This window comes from Saimiri boliviensis, chromosome 6 (assembly GCF_048565385.1).
Source record: "Saimiri boliviensis isolate mSaiBol1 chromosome 6, mSaiBol1.pri, whole genome shotgun sequence".
NCBI lineage: Eukaryota > Metazoa > Chordata > Mammalia > Primates > Cebidae > Saimiri > Saimiri boliviensis.
This window is the reverse complement of record NC_133454.1, coordinates 125,442,478-125,466,313: the sequence shown is the minus strand read 5'-3', so window position 1 is coordinate 125,466,313 and position 23,836 is coordinate 125,442,478. Positions and strand designations below refer to the sequence as shown.

The window sequence follows — 23,836 nt, the reverse complement described above, 5'->3', positions numbered from 1 at the left end:
TAGCCTCAAGCAGTCCTCCCACCTCGGTCTCCCAAAGTGCTGCGATTACATGCATGAGCCACCATGCCCGGCCAATATCATTATCATTATTACTAACCATAAGACTATTAAATACGTTTAAGATTTTATAATGTTAATTTTTTTAAGATTTAAAAAAAAAAAAAAAAACCTCTTAGTAGGTATCCTACTATGGATGTGAGGTCAAAATACTGTATTTTTAAATCATTGTAAATAGTTCTGGTTGGGTGTGGTGGCTCACGGCCAGAACGACAGTGGATGTAATTGCCTGAACGGAATCCTTTTGCTAGAACAGATTATTGGCTGGGTGTGGCTTATACTGCAATCCCAGCACTTAGGGAAGCTGAGGCAGGAGAACTGCTTGAGCCCAGGAATTTGAGACCAGCCTGGGCAACATAATAAGACCCTATCTTTGCAAAAAAGTTAGCCAGGCATGATAGCATGCACCTGTAGTCCCAGCTACTCAGGAGATTGACGTGGAAGGATCACTTGAGCAAGGAGGTCAAGGCTGCAGCTAGCCATGATTGTACCACTGCACTCCAGCCTGGGCAACACAGGAAGACCTTGTCTTAAAATAAATAAATAAAAAGGACATTACTAGGCTAGTGACCCACTAGTGGTGGCCGCAGATTGAGAGGCTGCCCCCGGCAATGATTTAGTGGGGCAGGATGGGGTGGGGCTGGGCCCAGAGGAGCTGACCCCATTTGCACCACTGAGTGAAGCCAGTAAACCTGCCCCACCCCAGGCATACCCCTTTCTATGAGGGACACCCAGCCCTCTACTCACCCTGACCAGCCTGGGGAGTAAGAGTGCCCACTGCTCATCAAGGTAGAAGTCAGGACGCATCAGCTTGTAGTCAACTTGGTGCCTGCAACAAAGCTGCTTCAATCCGGAACGCAGGGAGAAATACGTCTGAAGTCCTCACACCTGTCTCATCTGCAAAATGACTTCCCAGAGGGTTACCTACCCTCAGCCCTACTGCACAGAAATCATCAGTGTGGGATCCAGAACCTCCGGTAGGTGTCAGAGCCATCGGTGGGCACTGCAGGAATACTTTCGTGGACAGAGTTTGAGTGCCACCCTCATGGCAGGAAAGTGTCATCGATGGGTGCAGATGTCTGTGGAAGTGACATATCTGCTGCCTGCTTTGGCCCAAGGAAGTATGCAGGGCAACATGGAGGCCTCTATGCAGCCTGGTGTCTGTCATCTTGCTGGCCCTGCTGTGTTTGGGCTGGGCCCTCTTTTGGGCCTGCCTGAGGGTCAGCCACCCTGTCCAGAGCTTCTCCTAAGCCCCACGAGGACTCACAGGCTGTGCTTGGCCCCTTCCCAGTGGGGAAAGCGATTCCCCAAAGGGAGCTGGGAGCCAGCAGCCGCCGTCCTTTCTGGGGACAGTGGGAAGGAGCCGGGCTGTGCTCGGGCCTGGGGTAGGCAGGGCCTCTGCTGGCCAGCCGCTTCCTCAAGGCTGCCGTGTTCATGGAAAAGTGGACCAGGTGTTGTCCCGAAAACTGGGTCCCACAAGAAGACAGTTCAAGCCTCGTCCTTCCCATTTTACACTCCCTGAGAGCCATTCCTGTCCCTTCCACATTCCAGGGCACGGCACGTGGACACCCCTGGGCCTGCCTTGGCTCCCTCCCTTCCGCATCCCGGTGTGGGGGTGGTGACAGCTGTGGCTCTGCAGGCTCACAGGATCTGGCCTGCATGTGACCATTTAATGGGGTATGTGCCCCTAATCCTGTATCTCCCTTCATTCCTCCCTCCAGCCCCCTAGCTCCCAACTGCAGGATTTAACTGGGCTGGGGCTGCGTAGGGTTGCTCTGTCCTGGGGGAGGCCAGAGACTCATCCAGTGCTTGTAAATAAATAAGGTCAGGCCGGGCGCGGTGGCTCAAGCCTGTAATCCCAGCACTTTGGGAGGCCGAGGCGGGTGGATCACGAGGTCGAGAGATCGAGACCATCCTGGTCAACATGGTGAAACCCCGTCTCTACTAAAAATACAAAAAATGAGCTGGGCATGGTGGCGCGTGCCTGTAATCCCAGCTACTCAGGAGGCTGAGGCAGGAGAATTGCCTGAACCCAGGAGGCGGAGGTTGCGGTGAGCCGAGATCGCGCCATTGCACTCCAGCCTGGGTAACGAGAGCGAAACTCTGCCTATAAATAAATAAATAAATAAATAAACAAACAAACAAGGTCATGATACAAGAAAAAAAGACCTTAGGACAGTTGGAGTCTAACATGAGGTGGAAGTGATGCATGGATGGCCCTTTTCTCAACGTCCTGGGTGGCTTAGGTTATGTGAGAGAATGCCCTTGTTTGTAGGAAACACACACTTAGTTGGGGTGGTGTGCAATCCCTTCATCCACTGATTGTCAAATAGTTCAAGGGGAAACTCTGTATTGTTCCAGCAACTCTTCCTATGGGTTCTAAACAGTATTAGTTTCGGAAAATCTTTTTGCTATTGCCAGGGTCCCCGGCCCTACCCTGCTCTCCACTATCCACCTGTCTGCTGGCGGATCTCTGAGAACTGTAGCCAATTAATCCTGCTCTTCCCCACTGAATTACTGCTGAACCCCCACTTTCCTGGGACCAGTCTGCCCCTCCCACCCATGGCACTGAAGCCCAGAGACCTGACACAAGTAGAGCCAGGTCCTCAGCCTGCTTGTCACTTTCAGCCACTGCCCAGTGTACACCTGGGCTGAGCCCTTCTTGCTGGGGAGGGCAGGGCAGGGAGCCAACGTCCCAGGGCAATCATGGGTTTGGCACTGAGGGGCGCCAGGGACCACACTCTAGGATGAATAGACGTGAATCTGCCCACCAGGCCATGCTCCTGAGGCCTGCATCCACTGCCCAGACGGCACCTTTTCCCAAGTCCACAGGGAGGCTGTGCTGGCAGGGCCTGCCTGGGCCCTCCAGAGCATCTCTGAATTGTGGAGAAAGAGGCAGGGCCCTGCCTGGAGCTGGGTGGGGCAGGTTTGGGGCCACAGGCTGGGGCTTGGAGGAGCCTGGAAGACCTAGGCAGGGCGTGGGCACAGGAGCAGGACCTGAGGGCAAGGGGAGGACCCTGACCTGGCCTTGCTCAGAGCCAAGGCCATGCAGCACTGGACCACTGGGCTCTGGGCTGGGGTTGGTATTGCCACACCCAGAAGGCACATCCTGAGGAGACAGGCCCTGGGAGGGCAGGGGCTGGGCCGGCTCCCATCCTTCACACCTAGCTGCACTCTTGCAGTGGCTGCTTGCCCTTGAGACCCAAGCCCCATGGCTCCAGGCAGCCAGTCCAGCTTTGTTCCTCTGGGTTCTTAGGCAGCGCTCGCTGATGCTGGGTACATTTTGTTTGTTGTGGAAGGATCAGGCCTCAGCTCTGCAGTAGGGTAGCCCTAGAAGCGGGATCACAACCCCCATTTTATAGGTGAGATGGAGACTTGGTGACCTACCCCAGGTCAGGCAGCAGTAAAGGGAAATGCAGAGGCCAAACATAAGCACCCTCTCCTCCCTGAGTGCCACCCACCTGGCTCCTGACGCCCTGGCTGAGGGCTCACTGCCCCTCAGGTACCTGAGGGTAGGGAAGCACCAGGTGTTGTCTGGCTACCAAACAGCAGAGCTGGGAAGCCTCCTTGGGTTCGTCCGCCCCAGGGGCTCAGGCCTCCAGGGATTTGGCAGTCCCCAGCCCCCAGCACACAGGCAGGACACAGCCTGGGGAGTGGGGTAGAGTATGCCAGGGCACAGAACAACTCTCTGGGCTGAGACCAAGAGCCAGAGATGCAGCGGCATGAATGAGGAGGCACCCGGTTCATCACGCAGTCTGCCTAGTTACTAGGGCTGGAAAGTTAACAGGCCTTGGGGCAAAGCTGGTCTGTTCTACCCTGGCTCCACCTTGGCTTTAGTCCAGGCCTTGGTCATTTTCAGCTGTGACAGCAGTTCAACAGCCTCCTAATGGGCCATTTCCTGCAGATGTCAAGGCGTGAGCTTGGTCACTCAGCCGGGGCCGGAGCTCCATGCCAGGGACCCCTGACTGACTGGTCCCAACTCTAGGAGCACCTCCTAGGCTTCTTTTACCTTTTTTGAAACAGGGTACTCCTCTGTTGCCCGAGTAAAATGGCACGATCTCAGCTCACTGTAACCTCAGCCTCCTGGGCTCAAACAATTCTCCTGCTTCAGGTTCCTGAGTAGCTAGGATTATAAGGTGCACACCACCATGCCATGTTAACTTTTTTTTGTACTTTTAGTAGAGATGGGGTTTTACCATGTTGGCCAGGCTGGTCTAGAACTCCAGACCTCAGGTGTTCCACCCACCTCGGCCTCCCAAAGTGCTGGGATTATAGGCATGAACCACCGCACCCAGCCACCTCCTAGGCTTTTGAGAGAAACAGACTGTGACTGCCCAAGTCCTAGACCCAGCCTAGACACCCCAGGTCACCCTTCCTGAGGAAGCCAAGGACACAGCCAAGGTGAAAACAGAATCAGAATCAGACATCAAACTACAGAGGATAAAGAGCTCAAGGAAGGGTACCCCGAACTCAGCCCTGCACCTTCTGCCATGCAGAAGCAAGGGCATCAGTGCCAACTGTGCATTTTCAGGCTACTGGGTTTTGCACCTTGTCTACACTTTTCTTACCCAAAGATTATTTAAAAAAAATTTTTTTTTAGACAGGGTCTGTCTGTCACCCAGGCTGGAGAGCAGTGGCTTGATCAGGGCTCAATGCAGCCTGTGCCTCCTGGGCTCCAGCGATCCTCCCACCTCAGCCTCCAAGTAGCTGCGACCACAGGGACTCACCACCATGCCTGGCTAATCTTTGCATTTTTGGTAGAGATGGGGTTTTGCCATGCTACTCAGATTGGTCTCAAATTCCTAGGCTCAAGCGATCCTCCTGCCTCAGCTTCCCAAAGTGCTGTGATTACAGGTGTGAGCCACCATGCCCGGCTGATTGTAAGTTCAGTTTTATTCTATTTATTTTTTGGTTTCCTTTTTTAAATCTTAAAACGTGGGTGCCACCTGGGAAATATGTGGGTGTACATGTGGCTGGGCACCAGTGTCCTGGGCACCCAAGGTAGCTGTTTGTCTTTCTATGGATTTGAGGCTCACATGTCCGCCAGCAACTCGGTCTAGCTCTATCACAGAGCTCAGGTCAGGTCCAGGAGGCACTGGGCTCAGCCCTCCCCATACTCTGCACACCAAAAAATCCCAGCCCAACCTTGGGAGTTTCACTCCTCTAGACACAGACCATGGCGACACAGGAGAGCCAGGACAGAAGATGGCACCTGTGCCCTGCACAAAGCCCAATCCCCACACACCTGGCTGGGCAGTCTGGGGCTGCCCTGGGTTCTCTGACAGGACAGTGACTTATCAGCCCTGGAGGCCAGGAGAGAGCAGGGTGACGAGTTTCTCAAACTGCCTCCACTTTCCATCAGAGAGCCGGCCCTGCAGAGGTGTGACTGACGGCCAGGGGAGAAGAAGCCGTAGAGGACCGGGGCTCTCTCCCGTCATTTAGTTATTTGTGTAATCTGATGGCCGGGTCTCACCTAGTGGGAGCCAGACTCTGGGCCACACCCGACCAAGGATCTAACCCTGGAATCTGTACCACGACCAGGGAGGAAAAACTAAGGAGGGAGCTTTATTTAATACCAAGGTTGAGGCGGGGCGGGGGATGGAGGGCGCCGTCACTTAGTGATGGTGTTCCTGCAGAGAGAACAGGGACGTGAGGCTACTAAGGCAGGCGCAGGCCAGGCCACCCTGTACCACCCCACCAGCCTCGAGCCACTCACGCGTTCATGCTCTTGCCGCTGCCGCTGAGCACAATGTAGGGGGTCTTCTGGGCCTTCTGTTTCTCCTGGAGCAAAGCCACGGTGCCCAAGGGCGTGTCGCTGGAGCTCATCTTCTTCAGGAGCTGCAGGGTCATGGACACTCAGCAAGGGCTGGAGCAGGCCCCCCACACCAGCCACCCCTGCCCTGGCAGGTGCAGGGTCCCCCACGTCCCCAAGGGCACTGACCGCCTCCTCGTCCAGCTTCTTCATCCGCCGCTCCGTCTTCATCTTGCCTGAGCCCTTGCCGTGGAAACGGTGGGACAGCTGCCGGAAGGCCTGGGGACACAGGGCATGAGGGGAGCTGCAGGGCCCTGGCTGGGGCCAGAGCCACCTGTGCCCACAAGGTGTGTAATAGGGCAGGTGGGGTCAGGTGTTGACTCACCTCACCCAGTGCCAGGCCTAGGAGGCAGTGGGAAGGGGATGGGAAAAGGGCACAGACTCTGGTACCCTCCAGGGCCCCAGCAGAGGCCGGGAGACCAGCTTGGCTAGCAGATGTGCTGCCATGGGTGCAGGGCACAGGGAACCTGGAGTGAGACCTGCTTCGTAGGGGCTAAGGCTGGAGGCTGGGGCTGGAGGGAGACAAACCCGGGAGAGCATGGGGGCAGCTGAGTTGGGGGGCAGGAGGGTCGGGCAGCCTACGAGGGCACTGGAAGGGCCAGGACGATGGAATGGCCCTGCAGGCCAGGAAAGCCGGTGAAGGGCTCATTCGGGTGAGAGACAGGAGGACAGAGGTCCCGAGTGCCTGTCTGATCCTCCTGCCAGGCCTGCCAAGGGACTGCTGTGCTCACTAGAGACAGAAACTGAGGCACAGCTCTTCCCAACCCTGAGCGCCCCCTCCCGATCCGTGGCACTTCACCAGGCCCCTGGGGTACTGCACAGTCCCAGGCTCGGCCTCCCTTTCGCAGGCCAGGGCTCTGCCCGCACAGGGCCCTGCTCACCTCCTTCGGTGTGAGTTTCCGGCCTGTCTCATCCACGTACTCAATTTTAACATCAGGTTTGTAGCCGTCTTTCTCCTTGAAGTCCTGCGTGAAGCCTCGGTACTCCTCCCGCCGGCTGTACTTGTCATCGATGGCCCTGGCCCGAGATAAAGGTGGCCTCAGTGTGAGAAGCAGCTGCCTGCCATGTTCCTGCAGCCCCAAGCTGGCACAGGACCCCCAGCCCTGCACACTCACATCTTATCCTCGATGCAGTACACGGCCGAGGGCAGAGACTTGTTGGGGGCCTTCACCCGGGCCACCTTCTGCACTGTGGTCTCCAGCAGCCCTAGGGATGGAGGGGTTGTGAAACTCCAGGCTGCCCAACCCTGTGAGAGGCGCCGCTCCAGGGCCTCCTGAGAAGGTGGAGTGGGCCCTGTGGGGGGCACCTCCCTCTCCTTGCCTCTGGAAAGCCATCAGGCCTATTCTAAAGCAAAGGTGCAGAAATGAGCCCCTTGCCAAGGGCCACTGGCCAAGGAAATGGCAGAGCTGGGGTCCTAACATCAGGGCTTCTCTGTGCTACAGCTGTAACAATGTCAACTCCCCTCTCCTTCCTGGAGCACATGTGGAGCCTCCGAAGGCAGAGACAGATGCCAGGGGGAGGGGAAGGAACGGCCCTGGGCCAGGCAGCTGGCTCTAGCATAGGGACTGAAAGAGGCAGCAGAGAGGATGGAGGCAGCCCTGCCTGCACCTGCTGCACCGAAGCCCCCACAAGCCCTTTTCCTGCCGAAGCACCCAAGCCCACCCAAGCCACAGCTGCCCTGAGCTCCCTACCTTTGTTCTGACACAGGAGCAGGGCAGCTGCCAGCCCCCTATTCACGATCGGCTCCTCGTCCAGGATGGTGGTAGAGGAAGCAGAGAACTGGGGGGCACGTGGCAGCGGTGGTTAGCAAGGCACACTGCCTCTTCTCACCCCCACCCACCAGTCACCCCCCACCAGGCACCAGCCACATTTAACTTCATTCAATTTCCTCATGTAATACTCAGATCACCCTGGGAGGAATGCAGAGCGCACTCTGGATGAGGAGGCTGAGGACACCGAGCAACTTGCCCGGGCACTCATCTCCAGCTCGACCCTCCCGCCCCTGCACACCCCACCCGCCCCACCCCCGTGGTGACAGCGCGGCCCTCACATCCTGCTGCTGCTTCTCCTCGTCCAGGTTCACCGTGCTCCAGCCAATGTTCTCCTCCCCATCAGATTCAGAGCCGCCGTTGGCCGAGCGCTCCTCGTCCTGTTCAAAGTCCTGGGGCACAAAAGACCAGGGTCAGCCCCAGCCCCTAGCCCCCAGCCAGCCTACCCAGCCAAGGGAAGCCCAGGGTAGGGCTGCCCCAGACGCACCATGAGCTCCTCCTGCTCCTCACGGTTGCCGGCCAGCCCGTAGGTGGGGATCTCCCCCAAGGTGCGGCAGAACTCAGACGTGGCGTTGAACACAATGGCCCCCTTTCGCTCAGGATCCTCATCCTCCTCCCAGCCCCGCTGGCGAGACTCCAGCTTCTTCACGATCTCCACCACCTGGGGGAGGGAGTAGCTGTGGGCAAACCCAGCAGTTTCTGGGGTGATGCCATTGGGACCCAGGAACCCAAGGGTCCTCCCTGGCAGCAGCAAGACAGGCCACACCCACAGCCCATGTGGGCCCTGGCTGATCTTTGCCTCTTAACTCCACTCTACACCTATTTCACCGGGGTCACTCTTCTGCTCCCAGCCCGCCAATGGGTTTGGCTACCCTTTGAATGAACACCCAACATCCTACAGGGCCTTCCTGACCAGGCCTGTGCCAACCCTGCTGCAAAGCCCATGGCACACTACCTCAGCCTCAAGCACCTTCCTCCAGGGTCCCTCCTGCCACCCGCCCCTCCCCCAACAAACTCCAGTTTCAAGACTCTGTAGACAGCACTTCTAGAACCCACAGGGCGGTGAGAGGCCCACTCTTTAGACTTCCCACGGCCCGGCTTCTTGCTTCCCACTTCACCAAGAAAGCAGGTGTCATGACATGCTAAGAGAACCCACTCGTGCCACCAGCACTAAATCCAGGACCCCCCCATGGGCACTAGTACCCTCTGCTTTCCCTCCTGTTGTAGATGCCCGGCCACACACACAATTGCCCACTAGCTCCCCTCTTTAAAAAACTCCTCCCTCAACCCTGAAGCCCTGACAGCAAACTCCTCAGTGAAGGCTCGAGTTGCCATGTCCACTTCTGCACCCTCTTCCATTTAAAAAAATCTGAGGCGGGCAGATTATCTGAGTTCGAGAGTTTGAGACCAGCCTGGGCAACATGCCCAAATGCCATCTCTACAAAAAATATATAAATTAGCCTATAGTCCCAGCTACTTGGGAGGCTGAGGTGGGAGGACTGCTTGAATCTGGGAGATCAAGACTGCAGTGAGCCAAGATCACAGCACTGCACTCAGAGTGTGGGCAACAGAGTGAAACCCTGTCTCAAAAAAAAAAAAAAAAAAAAATTATTCCAGGGGCCAGCTGCGATGGCTCACATCTGTAATCCCAGCACTTTAGGAAGCCAAGGCTGGAGGATCACTTGAGCCCAGAAGTTCAAGACCAGCCTGGGCAGTAAGGTGAAACCCCATCTCTACAAAAACTGTAAACATCAACCAGGCATGGTGGTGTACGCCTGCAGTCTCAGCTACTTGGGAGGCTGGGGTGGGAGGATCACTTAAGCCTGGAGGTCGGGCTGTGGTAGGCTGTGATCTTGCCACTGCACTGCAGCCTGGGCAACAGAGCAAGACCCTGTCTCAAAAAAAAAAAAAAAAAAATTCCAGGACATCCAGGAACATTTATTTTTTAATAACTTCATCATAAACATAAAAGGGGGCATATCGAACTCATCATATGCTATTTATTTATTTTCTCTTTTTTTTCTTTTTTTCTATGAGATTTTGTTTTGTTGACCCATATATTTACTTTTTGAGATAGTCTCACTGTCACCCATGCTGGAGCACAATGGTGTGATCTCGGCTCACTGCAACCTCTGCTTCCTGGGTTGAAGGGATTCTCCTGCCTCAGTCTCCTGAGTAGCTGGGACTACAGGTGCAAGCCACAATGCCCAGCTAGTTTTTGTATTTTTAGTAGAGGGAGGATTTCATCATGTTGCCCATGCTGGTCTCGAACCCCTGACTTCAAGTGATCTGCCCGCCTCAGCTTGCCAAAGTGCTGGGATTACAGGCCTGAGCCACCAAGCCCAGCTAATATGCTTTTTAAAACAGTAACTAAACATATACACATCCCTCTGCCTGGGGCTGGAGCAACATCACTAACAGTCCTGAGTGTTCCCTCCATCCGTGGTCATGACTCACTGGCTTGTCTTCATGGCTCTACCACATAAGGACCTGCCCCAGAATAGTTAATTGTGTTGTATATTAAGTGTTACATAACCTGAACCATACTGTATGACTCAGATTCTATGATTTCTTTTGTAAAAAAAATCTCTGCCTCTGAGAGTACCCCTGATGCAAGTGGCTGTAGCTCATCAGTTTACAGTATGGAATCACAACCCATAGCTGGGTGCTCCCTGATCTGGCCACTGAGGATGGACTATTTTTTTTCTGTTGGAACAAGTACTGCGACTGCAGGCCACTGACACTGTCTCCTGGTGCACGTGGGGCACACTCGGGAGTGAAAGGTGGGGGTGGCCCAGGCACACACACGTTCCCTCTCTTGTCTGATTAACCTCATGGCCATGGCGGTGAGCAGCGTGGCTGAGGATTCTGGCTGCTCCACGTCCTTATTCCTACTTGCTACTGTCAGGCTTGGACCTTTCTGTGGAATTGTTTGGGGGCGCCAGCTGCCTCACTGTTTTGGCTCACCTTTCTGTGACCCCTCCTGAAGCTGGGCTTGCCGGGTACTTTCCCAGTCAGTCAGGCTTTCTGTTCTGTGAACCGCCTGTCTTACCTACATCTTTTACCTAGTTTTCCGTGTTGTTGATCTGCTCTGTCTGTTTGTATACTCTTGACACCAACCCATTCTTGGTTGTATTTGTGGGCAAATATCTTCCCTTCTGGTCTGCCTTTTTCTATGCTTCATGATATCTTTTGTAAAAAACAAACAAAAACTTACCTTCTCAATTTCTATGTAATTACATGTGTGGTTTTTTTTGTGTGTTTTTGTGTGTGTGTGTGTGTTTCTTTTTTTTTTTTCCCCAGACAAGAGTCTTGCTCTGTCACCGAGGCTGGAGAGCAGTGGCACGATCTCGGTTCACTGCAGCCTCTGCCTCCCAGGTTCAAGCGATTCTCCTGCCTCAGCCTGCCCAAGCAGCTGGAATTATAGGTGTGTGCCACCACACCAGCTAATTTTTGTATTTTTAGTAGAGACGGGGTTTCACCATATTGGCCAGTCTGGTCTCAAACTCTTGACCTTGTGATCTGCCTGCCTTGGCCTCCCAAAGTGCTGTGATTATAGGCGTGAGCCACTACACCCGGCCAACATGTTCATTTTTTTCTTCACGGTTTCCTGAAGAAACCCACCCACGGAACGTGTGGGTTTCTTGGTTTGTTTGTTTTCTGAGACAGGATCTTGTTCTATCACCCAGGCTGGAGTGCAGTGGTGCAACAATAGCTGAGCAATCCTCCTGCCTTAGCCTCCAGCATAGCTGAGGCTTCGGACACATGCCACCATGCCCAGTTAATTAAAAAAAATTTTTTAGAGATGGGGGTGGGGGTAGGGGTCTTGCTATGTTGCCCAGGCTGGTCTCAAACTCCTAGCCTCAAGCAATTCTTCTGCCTTGGCTATGCTTACAACTTAAAAAATCTTTTCTACCAAAAAATCATAAATGTAATTTCCTTAATTTGGTTCTGAAATGTTAGGTTTTTACTTTGAAGTTCTTAATCTATCTGCAAGGTGTGAGGTACAAACCCAATTTCATTTTTTCCACAAATAGATAACTGACAGTCCCAAGCCCACTTGCCGCACTGACGAGCATCTCTTCCACTGGGATGCGATTCTGTCTTGGGGCCCGTCTGGTCTCTCTGCCCTATTAGTCTGTCCTTCCACAATCCCACACTGCCACAATTACCCTACTTTATCCAATTTCAGAATCAGTTTGCCAGGTTCCAAAAAAGTCCCCCATTGGGATTTTTACTGGGATTGCATTTAACCTAGAAATGAATTAGACAAGACGACATCTTTACAATATTGTCCTCTCCAGGAACTGTGTACCCCCCAAATTCATACAGAGAAGCCCTAACTCCCCAATGACTGTATTTGGACAGAGCACCTTTAAGGAGGTAATTAAGTTTAAATGAGGTCATCAGGGTTGGGACCCAGGCCACAAGGAAGCTCACACCAGTAATCCCAGCACTTTGGAAGACCGAGGGTGGGGCAGATCACCTGAGGTCAGGAGTTCGAGACCAGCCTGGCCCACATGATGAAACCCCATCTCTACTAAAAATACAGAAAAATTAGCTGGGCATGGTCGCATGCGCCTGTAGTCCCAGCTACTCAGGAGGCTAAGGCAGGAATCACTTGAACCTGGGAAATGGAGATTACAGTGAGCCGAGATAGCACCACTGCACCCTAGCCTGGGAGAGAGTGAGACGCTGTCTCAAAACTAAAACAAAAAAAAACCCTCAATTCCAAGGATCCTCTCTGTCCTCTACATCCTTTCTTTCTAGTTCACTGACTGTATTAACCACAATCCAGTAATTCTTCAACAACATCATGACTCCAGGCCAGTCCTCACACCCATCACTCTGTTATGTCCCCCATTACCCAGTTTAGAGTTGGGGTACATCAACAGAACCTCCCCTTTATGAAAACCTTAACTGTCCTGCCTCTCCTCCCTAGAAAACCCAATCCTCAATCCCACCATCCTCCTCCTCAGCTCCCCATTAATCCCACCATCCTCCTCCTCAGCTCCCCATTAATCCCACCATCCTCCTCCTCAGCTCCCCATTAATCCCACCATCCTCCTCTTCAGCTGATCGCATGGAGCAGCTGGACAGAAAACCCATCACGTCCAAGGCCATCGGGAGCGGCCAGGCAGCCCGCACTGCCCAGCAGGTCTGTTCCTCTTCCATGGTGTACCTGCCCTCCACCCTCCAAAATAGCATCTCACGTCTCCTTGAACTGCCACCCCTGCCACCTCGTCACTGGAAAACGCCGGAACAATCGGACATGGGCTGCTCTGACATCCCCCAACCAAGGTCACCTTGGTTGTAGCTGCTGTAACCTCCCCACCTTCCCTCCTGAAATAAATGACATGACCTGGCTTCGCTCAAGGCCACCCTCCACTTGTACTCTAGGCCCCACCAATGCCTGCAAAAATCTCCTTTTCTTCTTTCATCATTAATTTGTTTCTCCCACATACTCCAGAATCTCCATTAGTCAGAAAAAGACTCCTTTGTGGGTATGAAACTTGATTGGATACTGGTTAAAACAAAAAATTAAAAAGACATTTTGGGAGCTCACTGGAAAATGGGGGCATGCGAGCTGCTGTTTTACAGCATTAATGGACTCGTTGGGGCAGCATGGCTATGCAGAAGTCCCTTATTTCGTGAAATGCCCGCCGAAGTAGTTAAGGGTACAGTGTCACCATATCTGCAACTTGCAGTGGTTCAGGAAAAAAAAGAAAAGAAGTTTAACAATGTTTATAATTACTGACTCTAGAAGACACAGGTGTTCACCGTGATACACTCACTTTTCTGCTGGTATGGTGTGTGGGGTGTGGCTCATATATTTTAAAAACTTTCTAGGCTAGGCCAGGCCAGGTGGCTCATGCCTGTAACCACAGCACTTCGGGAGGTAGAGGCGAGAGGATCGTTTGAGCCCAGGAGTTTGAGAACAGCCTGGGCAACAACATGAGACCTTGTTGCTAAAAAATTTTTTTTAATTTGCCAGGTGTGGTGGTGCATGCCTGTGGTCTCAGCTACTTGGAAGGCTGGGACAGAAGGATCCCTTGAGCCTGGCATTTCAAGGCTGCAGTGAGCTATGACCGCACCACTGCACTCCAGCCCGAGCAACAGAGTGAGACCTTGTTTCTTAAAACAACAACAAAAACAACCTCCTAGGTGTCTAATGTGCAAGCAGGCTATGAACCTCGGGACTAATAACCCTTATGTTCATTTCAGTCATAAAACGCACAGCCCTATCAGTCTATCACCCCATTTCTCATATTTTTTGGGTTTTGTTTTTTTTTTTTTTTTTTTTTTTGAGACAGAGTCTTGCTCCATCGCCAGGCACCAGGCTGGAGTACAGTGGCATGATCTCAGCTCACTGCAACATCCGCCTCCCAGGTTCAAGCAATTCTCCTGTCTCATCCTCCCGAGTAGCTGGGACTACAGGCGTGTGCCACAATGCCCAGCTAATTTTTGTATTTTTAGTAGAGATGGGGTTTCACCATGTTGGCCAGGATGGTCTCGATCTCTTGACCTCGTGATCCGTCCACCTCAACCTCCCAAAGTGCTGGGATTATAGGCGCGAGCTACCTCGCCCGGCCTTCTCTGTTCTTTTTTACAGACAGGCCAGGCAAACTACGTCCCACTACCTAGAAATAAAGTGTCACTGGAAACCAGCCACGCCCCACTCACAGATTGTCTTGGCTGTTTTTCCTACAATAGCAGAGCACACAAGGGGCCTGACAGAGACCACACACCCTTAAACCTCAAATCTGTCCTCTGCAGCCCTTCAACACCAAGCCTGCCCTCCATCCCAGGCGCAACTTTCACCTTCTCAACTCTCATCCTCCCAGGCCTGAATCCGCTTGAACAGTCTCCAGTTTACCTCCCAGTCGTATCAGAAGCCTCCCTCCCTCACTCCCTCTCCTGGATACCCTTTCTTGGCTTTTTCCTAGGTAAAAAGTGTGGGGCAGGGCTAAAAATGTGGCCTCAGCAACGATGGAGGTGACAGAACCTTCCTCATAGGAACAAACACAGAACCCGAGAGCAGGGCCCAGCACACTGTGCCAGTGAGGCAGTGACGGCCATGGGCTCCAGGCTCCCCCTGCACTGGCCCCGGCCTCTCCATCTCAGCTCATGCCACCCTCTCACTCTGAGATACCTCCTGGTTGGTCTATGGCCTAAATGCCAGCCTGTCCACCTGCTGCCACCCCTCTCCCCCACACACTCTAGAAAGCCAGCTCCATGAACCCAGGGCCCTATGGCTGTCCTGTTCACCAATGACCCTCCCAGACCAAGAATAATGCACTATTCACAGTACGCATTCAACAAACACACGCCGGGCGCGGTGGCTCAAGCCTGTAATCCCAGCACTTTGGGAGACCGAGGCGGGTGGATCACGAGGTCGAGAGATCGAGACCATCCTGGTCAACATGGTGAAACCCCATCTCTACTAAAAATACAAAAAACTAGCTGGGCGTGGTGGCGCGTGCCTGTAATCCCAGCTACTCAGGAGGCTGAGGCAGGAGAATTGCCTGAGCCCAGGAGGCGGAGGTTGCGGTGAGCCGAGATCGCACCATTGCACTCCAGCCTGGGTAACAAGAGCGAAACTCCGTCTCAAAAAAAAAAAAAACGCCGGGCGCAGTGGCTCAAGCCTGTAATCCCAGCACTTTGGGAGGCCGAGGCGGGTGGATCACGAGGTCGAGAGATCGAGACCATCCTGGTCAACGTGGTGAAACCCCGTCTCTACTAAAAATACGAAAAATTAGCTGGGCATGGTGGCGCGTGCCTGTAATCCCAGCTACTCAGGAGGCTGAGGCAGGAGAATTGCTTGAACCCAGGAGGCGGAGGTTGCGGTGAGCCGAGATCGTGCCATTGCACTCCAGCCTGGGTAACAAGAGCGACACTCTGTCTCCAAAAAATAAAAAAAAATAAAAAAATAAAAAAATAAAAAAAACCAAACACACACAGGAAGAGAAAGGAGAGGAAAGGATCCCCCACTAAAGCAGGCATCTGGTGGTGAAAACACTGCAGACGTCTCAAAACCTGCACAAAACATGAACAGAAAACAGGGTCGGGCACAGTGGCTCACACCTGTAATCCCAGCACTTTGGGAGGCTGAGGTGGACAGATCACCTGAGGTCAGGAGTTCAAGACCAGCCTGGTGAAACCCCGTCACTACTAAAAATACAAAAATTAGCCAGATTCGGTGGTGGGTGCCTGTAATCTCAGCTACTTGGGAGACTGAGGCATGAGAATCGCTTGAACCCAGGAGGCGGAGGTTGCAGTGAGCAGAGATCGTACCACTGCACTTCAGCTGGGGTGACAGAGTGAAACTGTCTCAAAAAAAAAAAAAAAAAAAAAAAACCCACCCAAAAAACAAACAGAAAAGAGGCTTCAGATGGGAATGTGGCTGCCTGCCACGACACAGGGGCATGTGCTCGTGAGGACAGGTGAGTGCCAATGCACCGGGAGCCCCAGGCCTGCCCGCACCCAGCCTCACCTTCTCACCACTGTCTCGCAGCTGCTGCAGCTGTCGTAGCCGACGGCCCTTCTCCAGCTGCTTCTGCAGCTCCAGCTCTGCCTCGTCCTCCTCCAGTACCTGTGGGGACCCCGGTGGCGGCGGAGCTCCATACTCCTCTGGGAGATACACAGGGGATGCCTGCTCAGACCATCTTCCCCAACCCTGTCCCTGCCCCCCTTCCACCCCGTGCCGGGCCCTCACCCTCATCACTGATTTCCATGTTCTCCACCCGGGTGTCGTCTGATGGCAGGGGCTGAGGCACGGGCTCCTTCTCCTCCTCCACCTCGGACACTCGGCGGCGACCCCGGCCCCGCAGTCTGAGGGAAGAAGGCCTCTCTGGTGAGCGCCAGCCCCCAGGCCACCCCAGCCCAGCCCTCTCCTCCTACCATCGTGTCTAAGCCCACCTGGAACCAAAGTCCCCATCCTGAGTCTGGTCCCCGAGAGGCAGCAAGTCATCCGCCCGCACTACTACCTCCTTCTCCTTCTTTCGGATTTTCTTCACCCTCCGCTTGGTCTTTTTAAAGGTCACCTGAGAGGAAGAGAGGAGAGACATAGAGCAGGGGCGGGGGAGAGGCGGGCCACCACGGCCCTCAAGGGCGAACCTCTTTGGTGTTCCTCTGTGCTAGCCAGTCTGCTGAGCGATTCCCACACATGAGCAACACGTGGGGTGCTTACTATCTCCAATCCACTCGTGAGATGGGGAAACTGGGGCACAGAGAGGTTAAGGACTTTGCCAAGGTTGCCCACTCCTAAGTGAGGGAGGTGGGGCAGTCTGGCTCAAGTCCTGCTCTTACCCACTTAGCAAGACCTTACCCCCTGCATTGGCCGTCTACCTCATGTTACACAGTCACTCCACAGGCAAGAGCCACACACATCTTTCCAGTCACCCCTCACCCATGCTGTCACTCATCCTCACAGCAACCTCAGGAGGCGACTCTTGTCACTGCCACTCCAGATGGGGTGCCCCAGGCTCACAGTTAAATGGCTCAGCCAGGGCACGGGCTGGCAACATGGCAGAGCCTGAACACAGACTGAGAACCATGTGGCAGCCCTGATCCGTCCCCACCCGGTACTCCCCCGGATGCCATTTACTGCTCGCCCACAAGGCCAAGCACTCTGTGAACATGAACACTCGCCCTCTCTCCTGAGTGCCTACGGGCAGTGCTCGAGCGGAGAGGGAGGGAGAATTGTGATACCGAGTACGAGGCGCGAGAGGGCTCACCATCTCCTCAGGCGTGAGGTACTCGGAGGCCAGCCGGGGCCCCACCGTGCTCAGGGACTGAGCCTGCAGCCGCAGCTTGGCCCGGATCTCCTCCAGCTCCCGCTCCCGCAGGCCATCAGCTGTGCCGCCCTGCTCCAGGCGGAAGGAGTGCGGCCGCTCCCCCTCAAGCTCTTCGTCGTACTTAGACAGGATAGAGCGAGGTTTTTGCTGCAAGGCAAGAGGTACAGGTTGGAACCCAGGCTGGCCCCTGAAAAGCCACTGAGCCACCACCTCCTCAGAGCCCCGACTCCCGACATTCTCCGCCCCATCCCCCACCGCCCAGCCTGCCTGCCGCGTGCCTGTGCCAGGTCATCCACGCTCTCATCCTCCACATAGGGCAGGTAGTCGGGCTTCTTCTTCCGCAGCTCCACGTTTTTCTCTGCCCGCTCCTTATCCACCAGGTTCACGTTCACCAGCACATCTTCCTCCTCCTGCAGCACGCCTGGGGGCAGCACAGGGCAGTGGCCGTTCACACTTGCCCGCAACTCAGCAGAGGCTGTGCCCCCCCGCCAGTCGCCCAGCTCATGTCACCTTTGTCCTTGAGGGTGAGGATCATGGTCTCCCCTTCTCTGAAGGAAGCAATGGCATGCTCCACGGTGAGGCCCTGCAGGTCCCGGGCACTGTACAGGTCCTAAGGGAAGAAACGGTGAGTTAGGAACCTCCCTCCACCCACCCAACACTGGGATCCCTGTAGCAAGGCTGCCAGTGCCCCTGTGCCCCTGTGTCCCGGTCGTTGCAGCCTCACCTGCCGCCTCTGCCCAAACTCCTCCTCCACCAGAGTGCTGACACCAAACTCTTGGTCCATCTCCTCCAGTAGCTTGGCCTATGAAACAGGGAGGGGTGACCTAGGACCTCAGGCCGCTCAGCATCACCAGAAAACACGCAGGGCTCTACCAAGCGGGAGTGTAAAAAGGGCCGGCCTTGCAGGCAAGCTGCGGAGAACCCAAAGCGGACGCTAGCGGCCGTGGCCTTTTCCCTCTCCAGGCCTCGTCTCACCGCTCCGGGGTCGGCTCCTGCCTCAGTGCCCAGTCAGGCCACCAGAGGCACCAGGCAACCACCCCATGCTGTCCGGCGCTCACCCTCTTCTCTGCCAGGTCCTTCTCCTTCTGCAGCTGCCGGCTCCTCTCGATCCAGGCTGCAGTGTCGTCCAGCCAGGGGTCATCCTCTCCTAGGGTCTTTATCTTCCTGAGGAGGGGAGACAGTGATGCTTGAGGAGCCCGGCTCCTGCTCCCCACCCAAGAGGCAGCCAAGGATGGTGGCCTCCCTAGCCCTTCCCTTTCCTGCTCTGGCCAGGACCCCTCACCCCAGCTTTTGGTTCAGCAGGCGCTTTTCCTTGGCAGCCGCCAGCTTCTCCCGCAGCTCCTCTCGCTGTCGCAAGGCCATAGGGTTGATGACATCAGCTGTCACGGGCTCCTCCTTGGTGCCCGCCTCTGGAATGGGGGCCCAGACGTGAGGCTATGCCCGCCCATGGCTGGTGGGGAGAGGAGGGAGCCACTCACCCTGCCCCCTTCCAGCTCAGGGGGCCAGAAGGGGTCAGGACAGGAAGGAAGAATCCTTTACCTCCCTGCTCCCACTTCACCCCCACACTCCTGGCCAACCCACGCAGCACGACAGGACCCTCTGTGCCTTCCAAAGCCCCTCAAATTGTGCTTTGAAGAAAAACAACAAACCCACCTCTCCCCAGCCCAGTCTGCAGCAAGTGTGCACGTCTCTCAGTCCATCTAACAACACCACACAGCCACAGTGAGTATGCAATGGCCACGGCTCCAACTCGGAGACCAAGCAGAGCCCCAGATCCCCATTATAACAGCAAGGAAGGCCCTCATACCTCCCGGCAAATATGCATGAGTAAGACCACTAAATGGTGCTGAATCTGCCTCTAACCCCTCCTTCCTTCAGATGGCCTCTTTCCCCACCCAAACCCCAACCTCAGCCCTATACTCACCCTTCTTGACGGCATTGACCTCCAAGGGTTTCAGCCCCAACTTTGCCCGGAGTTTACTGAGAATAAGAGACACAAGGGTTAGGGGCTATCAAAGACACAGGGCATCATGTGCATTTCTAGACAGACAGGAGGCCAAACAGGGTGGGAGTGAGTGGTCCCATGGATCCCAAACACATGGTCTGACCCACAGCCTGGGACACTGGGAAGGGCCCTGGCTTCCAAAGCAGGAAACATGGGCGCCAGCCTGGCCTGCATCTAACCAGCGAATGCCACCTTCCTCTGAGTTTTAGTTTTTTCTTCTATAACTCAAACCTTGGCTAAGATGATTTATAGGACCTTTCCAACTCCAATTAGCATATTTTCGTGTGACAAAGCCACCCCGGTGCTGGCCCCAGAGCCACCTCTCTTAGAAACACAAAGTAGAAACAAGGAAGACAGTACTCACTTGGTCTCCTCGATGCTGAGTGAGGAGGCATCGCCTGAGCTAGTTTTGGAGCTGGCAGCTGGAATAAGAAGAAGCATGGTTCAGGAGCTGAACATAGGGCCAAGAAGCCAGCATCGTTGGCTCCAGCTGCAGGATCAAAGATGAGGGCCCCTCACCAGCACCTGGGCCTGCTGAAACACCAGAAAACAGCAGCTTCTTCCACCCAAGCTCCCCAGCAGCTCCTCTGCCCAAGTCTAGCCTCAGACTCCTGCCTCTTCTCACATCTTCCTTTCCTAACCCAAGAGATCCAAACTACTGCAGCCCCCACTCTGCCCTCTCCTTTTTTTCTTTTTTTCTTTTTTTGAAAGAGACAAGGTCTCACTTTGTTGCCCAAGCTGGAGTGCAGTGGCATGATCTTGGCTCAGTGCAGCTTTGACCTCCCAGGCTCAAGCAATCCTCCTGCTTCAGCCTCCTGAGTAGCTGAAACTACAGGTGCCTGCTACCAAAATTGGCTAATTTTGTTTGTTTTGTTTTTAGAGATGGGGTCTCACTATGTTGACCAGCCTGGTCTCAAACTCCTGGACTAAACTGATCCTCCACCTGGGCCACCCAAAGTGTTTGGATTGTACCAGGTGTGAGCCACTGCCCCTGGACCTCTCCATTTTTATATATTCTGTGTCTTCAACCTAAACTGTCCTCTCTGGTCTTGTTCTCATTGGCAAAATCCTATCCAAATGCAAAAATCAAACACCACCTTTTTCATGAAGTCCTGTTCAATGACTGATCAGAATTAACTGCTCTCCCCCGAATTCACAATCAAGTCATTTCTGTGTATGTTTCTCCCAACAGGACAGGAAATATGGCAGCTGCATGACCTTGTCCTTTGTGGGACTCAGGGAGTCAAGAAACACTTATTGGTGCCTGTTCTGTGCTGGACGCTGAGGACACAGATAAATAAGCACTACAGGCCTGCTCCACTCACCTCACAAACAGCAAATCACTTACTGAACACCCTCAGATGAACTCCTTCAACCAGCTGCCACCATGAGCTCTTCCTTTCCTGCATTCCTATCCTGCATCTTACCTTTTCCTTTATCTCAAAGGCTCCTCTCTCCACCTGGGCCCTGGATCCCAATCTCTCCAGGTGCTCTCCAAAGTCACCAGCCTCCTTATTTCTAAATCTAATGGGCTCTTTTCAGGTCTGGTTTTGCTTGATGTCCCGTAGTGTGTGGGACGGTTGATCACTCCCTCCTTCTAACAATAGCCTCTTTCTAAAGATCCCATGACACAAAGGTTTTCCTGCCTTTTTGGTTCCTATCTCCTTTTTTTGGTAACATCTTTCTCTGCCTACTACTAAAATAAGGGCATTTCTCAGGTGCTATTCCTGACCCTGGCTTTTCATGACACATTATTTTGGGAGCCTCGTGGGTAACCCCCCATATAGGTACCGAGGAAGAAAAGCTAAGCAGAATCCTGGCACAATTAAGACCTAGAGAATATCTCAGTTTATAGTATTACTACTCAGTTATTTCCTTTTATATAGTCGTATATTAGTTTATAGAATTAGGGCTTAGAGAGTATCTGTTTATAGTGTTACTACTCAGTTACTTCCCTTTATACAATCCTCTCTACATGATCACACATTAGTTCACAGAATGAGTGCCTAAAGAATATCTTACCACTCAGTTATTTCCATATACATACATACATAACTATATCTAAGTTTATAATCAGAGGAATGCCTAGAGTATATACAGTACAGAGCATGAATTAAGGAATAAGCAGCTTATAATCGGAGGAATGCCTAGAACAGACACTGCACAGTATGGTTTAAGGGGAAAAAGAGTTATACCAGGACAAGCATCCATGGCCTAGGCGGCAGCATTCAGTATTATAAAGATACCCGCTGTATGGCAGGCTTGGGGCGAGAGCCACTCCTCCTGATAAAGGAGTTGTAGGACCTTGCTCCAGTTCTTGTGGAAGGCTGCCCTTAGACCGGCAATCACACCTTAATGACGGTGAACTTTATCAGCTCTTATTACTGTGCTGCTCAAAAAGCATTCCTCTATATAATTCATTGAAAGCTGCCAGCAGGTGGCATAGACCCTGGCAGCTCTGTCACTGCTATGTGACTTAAAGCATCCTCCTATAAATCTTCTTAGTAGCTTGCCTATAGATAGAGGTATTGCACACGGCACCCTCTTCACTGCACATGGCCCACCTCCATGCCTCAGTGACCTAATGGGAGTGGACCCCTTACTGCACACGGCCCTTGCCTGGACGACCTAATGGGAATGGACTCCTTGCTGCGCACTGTCCACCTCCCAGCCTAGGTGACCTAATGGGGGTGGACCCCTTGTTTTATTGCTCACAACCCTTTCACTACCCTTAAAGATGACTTCACTCACTGCCCTGCCCCCTAACCTATACACAATAAATACTCACGCTTCTGGACATTCGGGGCCTCACCTGACTCCGCTCATAGGGGCATGCCCCTCGAGCCCAGCTGCGTTTTCCCTGTACTTCTGCGTCCCGTCTCTTTATTCCTTGGATCCTGTGCCTCAGCACAGCATAAGGCACACCCCACAACCCTGTGAGCCATCAGCCCTACAAGCTTCACTGGCCACCCAGATACTGACTCCCAATGGCTTTATACAGTCCAAACTCTGGCTTTTCACACGCACATCAACCGTGACAACCCCAAAAGTGAATTAGCCATCTCCCTCCAAATCTGCTTCTCTTCTCTACTCCTCAGTTTCAGTAGAGATGACACCCACAACCTATCTGGCTGCTCAAGCCAAAATTCAAGGAGTCATTCTCAATGCCTTTTCCCTCCCAGCCTCATACAAGTACTGAGTTCTGTTCATTCCTCCTCCAGAACACCTCTCCAACCTGTCCACTTCTCTCCATCCCACTGCTGCTGCCTTGGTGCAGGCTACCACCAGCCCTCACGTGGTCTACAGCCATCCTGATTTCCTAGTCTCCAATCCTGACTACCTTTGACTAAGTTCTCAATCCAGTGATGTTTACAAAATATGGATCTGAGCAACTCACTCCTCAACTCACATCCATGGCTCCCTACCACCCTCAATATAATCTATATTTCTTAACGGAGGCTACAGTACACGGTCCTTTGTGTTCACATCCCTAACTATCTCTATCTTACTCCCTCACTTCGCTACCATGAGCCCTACACGATTCGTCCAATACCAGGTTTCTCTTGCCTCTGCATACGCTGATACTACGTCATTCATTCATTCAACACATTTTTTGAGGATCTGTAATTGTACCAGACAACTGAGGAAGACAGAAGCCCTCTGTCCTCAAGGAACTAGGTGGAGAAAGTCAATCTCTAATCCTAAACAACCATAGAAAATACTTTTTTTTGAGACAGAGTCTCGCTTTCTTGACCAGACTGGAGTGCTTCTGGCGCGATCGCAGCTCACTGCAGCCTCTAACTCTTGGGCTCGAGAGATGCCGTAGAAAGACTATTTAATAAGAGTTGACGTAGACAGGTGGGGGTTTCCCGGCCTGGAGAGCTTCGCAGACACTGCGCGCACACCCAGACCCGCCCGCTCCGGGACCCCTGCCCGCCCCGCCCCCTGCGCAGGCCCCGCCTCCTCACCGGCCTCATAGCCGTCATCGCGCTTCTCCCGTTTCACGCGCCGCTCTGAGGGCTCTGCCTGGCTGCGCTCCCGCCCGTGCGTGCTGCTCCGGGCCTCAGCTTCGGCCCCGCGCCGCCCGCTCCCGCGCTCGCCTCCACGTTCCCGGCTCCGCTTCCGTCGTTCGCCGCCGCTACCGCCACTGCCGCTACTCCGGTGCTTGTGTTTTTTGTGCTCCCGGTGCCGCGGCGGCTGCTCGGTGGCGCCCCCGGTGCCGGCCGCCGCCGTCGTCCCGGCCGCCTCTTTCTCCCCGCGGTGCTTCTTGGACGACCCCATAGTGGCACGTCCACCCCGAGCCCGGCCGCCGCCGAGCCCAGACAACGCAAAATGGGAACACTTCCGGGTCGCTCGGCAGCCGCTGTCGTGTTGCGGGAAACTAAGAGCGGCTGCT

The 23,836-nt window shown here is 53.9% G+C and overlaps 1 protein-coding gene across 1 annotated transcript; it reads right to left on the bottom strand.

The window, feature by feature from the left end:
- Positions 1-4,932: 4,932 nt before the first annotated feature.
- SART1 (spliceosome associated factor 1, recruiter of U4/U6.U5 tri-snRNP) lies at positions 4,933-23,828 on the bottom strand. The gene is made up of 20 exons (XM_003937720.4): positions 23,409-23,828; positions 19,805-19,862; positions 19,360-19,415; positions 18,718-18,844; positions 18,494-18,599; positions 18,160-18,237; positions 17,946-18,045; positions 17,714-17,856; positions 17,376-17,582; positions 16,558-16,682; positions 16,355-16,470; positions 16,133-16,269; positions 8,126-8,299; positions 7,920-8,030; positions 7,561-7,648; positions 6,985-7,075; positions 6,751-6,886; positions 5,999-6,088; positions 5,774-5,895; positions 4,933-5,687 (listed from the first exon to the last, which is right to left on the bottom strand). Exons 1-20 carry the CDS (start codon positions 23,719-23,721, stop codon positions 5,669-5,671), a joined length of 2,397 nt encoding a protein of 798 aa, XP_003937769.3. The 5' UTR covers positions 23,722-23,828; the 3' UTR covers positions 4,933-5,668.
- Positions 23,829-23,836: the final 8 nt, after the last annotated feature.

Coding starts and splice junctions, on each gene's coding strand:
- SART1 (XM_003937720.4), bottom strand. CDS start 23,721: ATGGGGTCGTCCAAGAAGCACCGCGGGGAGAAAGAGGCGGCCGGGACG. Junction 19,416..19,804: donor CTCAGCATCGAGGAGACCAA/GTGAGTACTGTC, acceptor TCTTATTCTCAG/TAAACTCCGGGCAAAGTTGG. Junction 7,649..7,919: donor AGGAGAAGCAGCAGCAGGAT/GTGAGGGCCGCG, acceptor CGTGCCCCCCAG/TTCTCTGCTTCCTCTACCAC.